The following is a 6,015-nucleotide window of genomic DNA, read 5'->3' as shown; positions in this document are numbered from 1 at the left end:
TTAGAAAGGTCTAAGTCTCAAGGTTCCAAATGTTGTGACAGAATTGATATTTGGACAGAAATGTATTCATTTATTAAGGCAGAATGTATACAACTAAACTCAATGGAATGTATGTCACCCGGTGGCTATGTTTGATATTACGCCTAAACAAAATCTCATGGGAACTTCAATTTTTGTGATATCAACTTCAAATTTGGAACACAACTTGGTTAGATATATGGCTTTATAGTAATTTTAGAGTAAAAAATATTTTGTAAAATATATATTTTATATAAAAGAAAAAATAAATAGTACAGTATATTTGATTTACTGTAAATTTAAACTTCCATAACTTTTTCATACTTTGATTTTTTGAAGTGTTTCCACTTCAGCAATAATCTGCTGAGTGTTTCCTTTAAAAACACCAAACTTTGGTCTATATTCCAAAGCATTCTTGAATTACAACCATTTAAGTTTGAATAGTGCATTTTAACCCCCATTCTCAAAAAGGGGGGTGACAGTGAAGTAGGGGTTAAATACCCCACCCCACCCCCACCCCCACACACACACAACATAAAGCTGAATGTGATTTGCAACTCGACACGCCCATATGAACCTGAAAGGGAGAAATTGAGAAGAGTAGTTGAAAGGACAGGCCAAGAATGGAGTCTTAAAGGATTATTGGGAAATAAAGGGAATATAAAAGATATTTATAGATTAAGGAAAGCATTATTTATTTATCTTCAGAATACAAAATTAAAAAATAGAATTTAATAGATGTAAAACAATGTTGCTACACACTCATGAACAGTAGGTGGCGGTATGCACCTTAAGTTGCTTGCAATCCGCCATGATAGAAAAGAAGAAGAAGAAGAAGAAGAACTCGACACGCCCCTCTGCGTGACGTCATTCCAACATGGCGGCCTACTTGAATCGCTTGCACCACATTGCGCTGCACGTCTCAAACGTGGATAAAGTTGCTCATAAGCTCGTGTCCCGGTTCCAGTTTAATGTGTTTGCGGCCAGACTGACAGACCGAGCGAAGCAGCTCGCGCTCCGCAGGGGATCGGCCGTGTTCGTGGTCAACCAGAGGCCAAACGAGCCGGTGACCGGACCTCAGTCACGTGCCTGGAGTTCCGTGGCCGCTAGAGACCACCAGGACCTGAGGTGTCTCTACGGGGCGCATGCGCACTACCCGGTGGACACCGTGAGTAACGTGTGTTTCGAGGTGGAGTGCGTGGAGCGCGCGTCGCGGGCGTTGCGGGATCAGGGTCTCTGCGAGTTCCTCCAGCCGCCCACCGAGGTCTGCGATGCCCGCGGGCGGGTCTGCTTCTCCGTGCTCCGGTCCGCGGTGGGGAACGTGTGCCACACGCTCATCGACTGCTCCCGGTACCGGGGTCTGTTCCTGCCGGGCTTCAGCGCGGTCGAGCCGGGCTCGCAGACCGCGGAGCGCGCGCACTGTCCCATCAGCCACTTCGACCACATCACGTTCGCGTGTCCCCGGGGCAGCACTGCACTCCTCACCCGCTGGTACCAGCAGAACTTCGGCTTCCGGAGGTTCTTCATCGACAGGTATCAGCAGCATCATCACACAGTCTCCTGCTCAGTGCTGACGACACATATCTCTATTACTATTACAGCTGGAGATTAAATGCAAATGTTATGGGTTTGATTCCTAGGGAATGCATGAACCGATCCAATGTATATACATTGAATGTATTGCAAGTTCAAAGAGAACAGGCAAACTGTAGAGTTGCAACATTAAAGTCCTGGGTTTGAACCCTAGGGAATTCTTGAACTAATACAATGTATAGCTTCAGTGTTTCTCAAACTTTTTCTGCCATTCCCCACTCTGAAGGTAGGGAAGGGTTCGTGCCCCACCTGTCCCCATGCAATCGCCCCAACAAAATGCTAATAAACTAGGCTTTAAGTTAAAATGTATTTTATTAACATGACATTTTAAAAACATGAACATGACAGTAGATAAAAATAATAATGCAATTGTGTTTGTATTTTGCCTCTGATAACATCAAATTCAGAAACGGAGAAAATAAAAGTGTGGACTAGTTGTGCTTTGCTTTACTATTTTGTCACTTCGCAAACTGCATGCAAAAAGAATCTCAGGGTTTTTCCTGGCTCAAAACGAGGCGGAGGTGGTAAAATCCTAATAATGTACGTATTTTAGGTATTTTTATAATAATAACTGTATTTTTCGAAGACTATCATATAAGCTACTGTGTTTCCCACAGTATTTTGTGTGTGGTGTGGACCTCTGCACCCCTAGGGGGGTCCGCGGGCATGCTCCCCGGAAGAAAAGTTTGTACGTTTTAAAGATAAATGTATAAATCTGGTGCACTTTGAAAGTTCAAAATTAAGTGATTAACTAATTTAGTGTCTGCAATGAGCCTGTTTTGTAGTAGGCTACACATATTGTCTGAGCCAGAGACGGAGAGCGCTCACCGCTTGACATCACAACTATTCAGTGTTTTCAACCACATCATGTTTATTTTAGGTTTCAGACATTTAAATTCACATAAGTAAGTTACTAAAAAAGCAATACATTTAGAGTTTGTCAAATACACACCTATGTCTATGGAAGCGGCAATAATAATTATTTCCATTATAATTAGACGACACGTAGGCCTATTATTCATATCAAATACACATCGTGTAAGTAACTTTCAAGATTACTCTATGCTTCTCCCAGGTCACCGGCCACTTACTTTCATGTATTACGGGAGAAGTGGATAAATTGTCGTTTGTTAAATCCAACAGATCCGATTCTCTAAAATCCGGCATAAACTAACGCCCATCGCGTATAGCTCAACTAAGGTGTTTAAACAACAAAACACATCGACTTGCTCATATTTGACAATCGGAATATCAGATATTTCCTGCTATAGCCAACAAATTTGTGAAATACAAGCAGATAATCAGTCATTAAGCGCTTGTGGCTGTGGTGTGACTGCAATGACGCGTCACCATGGAACCCATAAAGGGATACGATCTAAATAACGGGCGCCTCTAAAAACTTTTAAACTTACGTGTAGAGCTGTCACGATATCTACTTTTTGTTGTGCGATATATTGCACCAAAATTAATTGCGGTAAACGATATTATTGTAATTTTCAGACCATTTTATGCCACTGATTACATAATGACAATATAATAGCATAATAATGCAAGTACACTGTTTCAAAGAACATTTTATTCTTATTCTATTCAATATTTAGACATTGTGAAATGTGAAAAAAATATATATCACAAATAAATAAAACAAGTAAATAAATACACTTTCGTTAACAAAAAAAGTGCAAGGTATAAAGAACTAGATCAAAACAAAGTAATATGTCAATTTAAACTTTTAAAGTGTCTCACACAAAGGCACAGATGCATCAACAGGACATTTCTGCTGTCAGATTAGTTTTTTAATTGTTAGGCAGATTCCGAGAAAGGAACACCAACATGTTTACGTTGTGGGGCTTAAAGGAGAACTTTTCCTGAAAAGAATTTTAACATTGAGCTCATTTTCTTGGTAAATTTGGAGTGCTGTCAGTACAGAGAACAACGACAAAAATCGGTGTTGCCTACACCGTGTTATCCTCTTTTTAAAATTTGCACATTGTTGACTTAAACGGGGCTAGTTTTAAACCTGTTAACATCCTTGATGTGTCATTTTAAGTGAACAGCCATGTGAGTGATTTTATTCAGAGTGAACACAGTGAAAGATATGAATAAAGATGTGAAAGATATGAATAAAAATTATGTTTATCCAGCCAGCTCACATAGCCTACCTGTATTTACTTCCTGTTTTCGGTCGAAGTCCACAGTAGTCGATTGTCGAGTTCGCGCGCGCGATCATTGGTAACCAAGATGACTAATGATCGCGCCCGCAAACTGGACAATTGACTACTGTGGACTTCGACCGAAAAAAGGAAGTAAATACAGGTATGTGAGCTGGCTGAATAAACACCATTTTTATTCATATCTTTCACCGTGTTCACTCTGAATAGAATCACTCACATGGCTCAATTCCATGTTGGACTCGTTATTCCTAACTGGCTCGCTGTAGATGTCACGAAACAGAACACTTGGTTCACGCCTTCTCTTTACCTGACGGTCTCTCTCTCTCTGTGTGTGTGTGTGTGTGTGTGTGTGGACACGCTGCCTGAGCCCCGCCTCCGACTCAGAGTGCAGACAAGATGACAGAGGCAGCGCGATCAACTAAAATGTTGGTGACATTCATTGTAATGTAAAAATAAATCTAATTATTTTTTTAAATAATAAAACAAATTATCAGTTGCAATATATCGCGGCACCAAAAATGATCGCGGTCATTTCCATATATCGTGCGATAAGTCGATATATTGACTATCGCGACAGCTCTACTTACGTGTGAAAAGGTTAAGTAAGGCTTACATTTAAATGTGTCGTTTGTTTTGTTTTGAGTTTATGCTCAATAAATAAAGGAATTAATAGAGATGGACACAAAAATTACCACATTTTCTCCCGTTTGTCGCGCCCCACTTGTCATGTTTCTATTCGCCACCAGTGGGGCTAAAGCAACACCAAGGAACTTTTCCTCTGCGGTCGCCCCACAGGTTGGAAGCGGAATTGTCCTCATTAGAACTACAGAAACGCGACCCGATCTGGCAATCTTACATAGCGTGGATATACCAGATAAAGGACCGCAAAGCGGTGACATAAGTGCATTTCACCATGTTACGACTTGATGAACTACTGGAACGATTTTGGAAACATTATTTGAAGGTAAAAAATCCTACTTAGTGTTGCTTTAAATGCAATGCAAACAAAAAGTATCTGCCATATGCATAAATGTAAGAGGCTTAAACAGTAAAGTATGATGCCGGCCAAGGTCTGGGTTCGACTGCATGAACTGCTAAAAAGTATACCTTGGCTTTAATGTCATGCAAGTCACTTTGGATAAAAGCATCTGCCAAATGCATACATTTTAAGTGACTTAAACTAGTTAGTGGTGGGCAGATCGAGGCTTTGTGAAACTCTGAAACAGTGGAAGCAAATGTGTCGAGATGTAGTGTGTGAACACTCGCACACCGTCTCCACGGCGACCCCTAGCAGCTTCGGAACACTCGCACACCGTCTCCAGGGCGACCCCTAGCGGCTTCGGAACACTCGCACACCGTCTCCACGGCGACCCCTAGCGGCTTCGGAACACTCGCACACCGTCTCCACGGCGACCCCTAGCGGCTTCGGAACACTCGCACACCGTCTCCACGGCGACCCCTAGCAGCTTCGGAACACTCGCACACCGTCTCCACGGCGACCCCTAGCGGCTTCGGAACACTCGCACACCGTCTCCAGGGCGACCCCTAGCGGCTTCGGAACACTCGCACACCGTCTCCACGGCGACCCCTAGCGGCTTCGGAACACTCGCACACCGTCTCCAGGGCGACCCCTAGCGGCTTCGGAACACTCGCACACCGTCTCCAGGGCGACCCCTAGCGGCTTCGGAACACTCGCACACCGTCTCCAGGGCGACCCCTAGCGGCTTCGGAACACTCGCACACCGTCTCCAGGGCGACCCCTAGCGGCTTCGGAACACTCGCACACCGTCTCCACGGCGACCCCTAGCGGCTTCGGAACACTCGCACACCGTCTCCACGGCGACCCCTAGCGGCTTCGGAACACTCGCACACCGTCTCCACGGGCGACCCCTAGCGGCTTCGGAACACTCGCACACCGTCTCCAGGGCGACCCCTAGCAGCTTCGGAACACTCGCACACCGTCTCCACGGGCGACCCCTAGCAGCTTCGGAACACTCGCACACCGTCTCCACGGCAGTGTTTTGAAATTGCCATCACCAAAACTAGTATAGCGCTTGCAACGTCAAGGTCATGGGTTTGAGTCCCAGGGAATGCATGAACTGATTAAATGTGCTCCTGTCCTGTACAAATCTCCTCGTGTGTGTGTGGTCATGCCGGCTGTCCCTGCAGGGACGAGGACGAGGAGGCGGGGTACGTGCTGCACCAGGACGGGATCGGGCTCCGGCTCAAA

At 44.5% G+C, this 6,015-nt stretch overlaps 1 protein-coding gene across 1 annotated transcript in view; it reads left to right on the top strand.

Moving 5' to 3' along the window:
- Positions 1-877: 877 nt before the first annotated feature.
- Positions 878-6,015, top strand: part of hpdl (4-hydroxyphenylpyruvate dioxygenase-like) — a 10,247-nt gene continuing 5,109 nt past the window's right edge. Inside the window, exons 1-2 of the mRNA XM_056233781.1 lie at positions 878-1,551; positions 5,955-6,015. The exon at positions 5,955-6,015 is cut by the window's right edge and continues 88 nt beyond it. Of these exons, the coding sequence (XP_056089756.1) occupies positions 896-1,551; positions 5,955-6,015 (717 nt within the window). The 5' untranslated portion in view covers positions 878-895. The remainder of the gene's footprint in view (positions 1,552-5,954) is intronic.

The sequence above is a fragment of the Rhinichthys klamathensis genome, unplaced genomic scaffold (genome assembly GCF_029890125.1).
Source record: "Rhinichthys klamathensis goyatoka isolate OS25496 unplaced genomic scaffold, OSU_Roscu_1.1 h1tg000377l_1, whole genome shotgun sequence".
Taxonomy (NCBI): Eukaryota; Metazoa; Chordata; class Actinopteri; order Cypriniformes; family Leuciscidae; genus Rhinichthys; species Rhinichthys klamathensis.
Note: the sequence above shows the minus strand (reverse complement) of the source record. Positions and strands in the feature narration are given on the sequence as shown.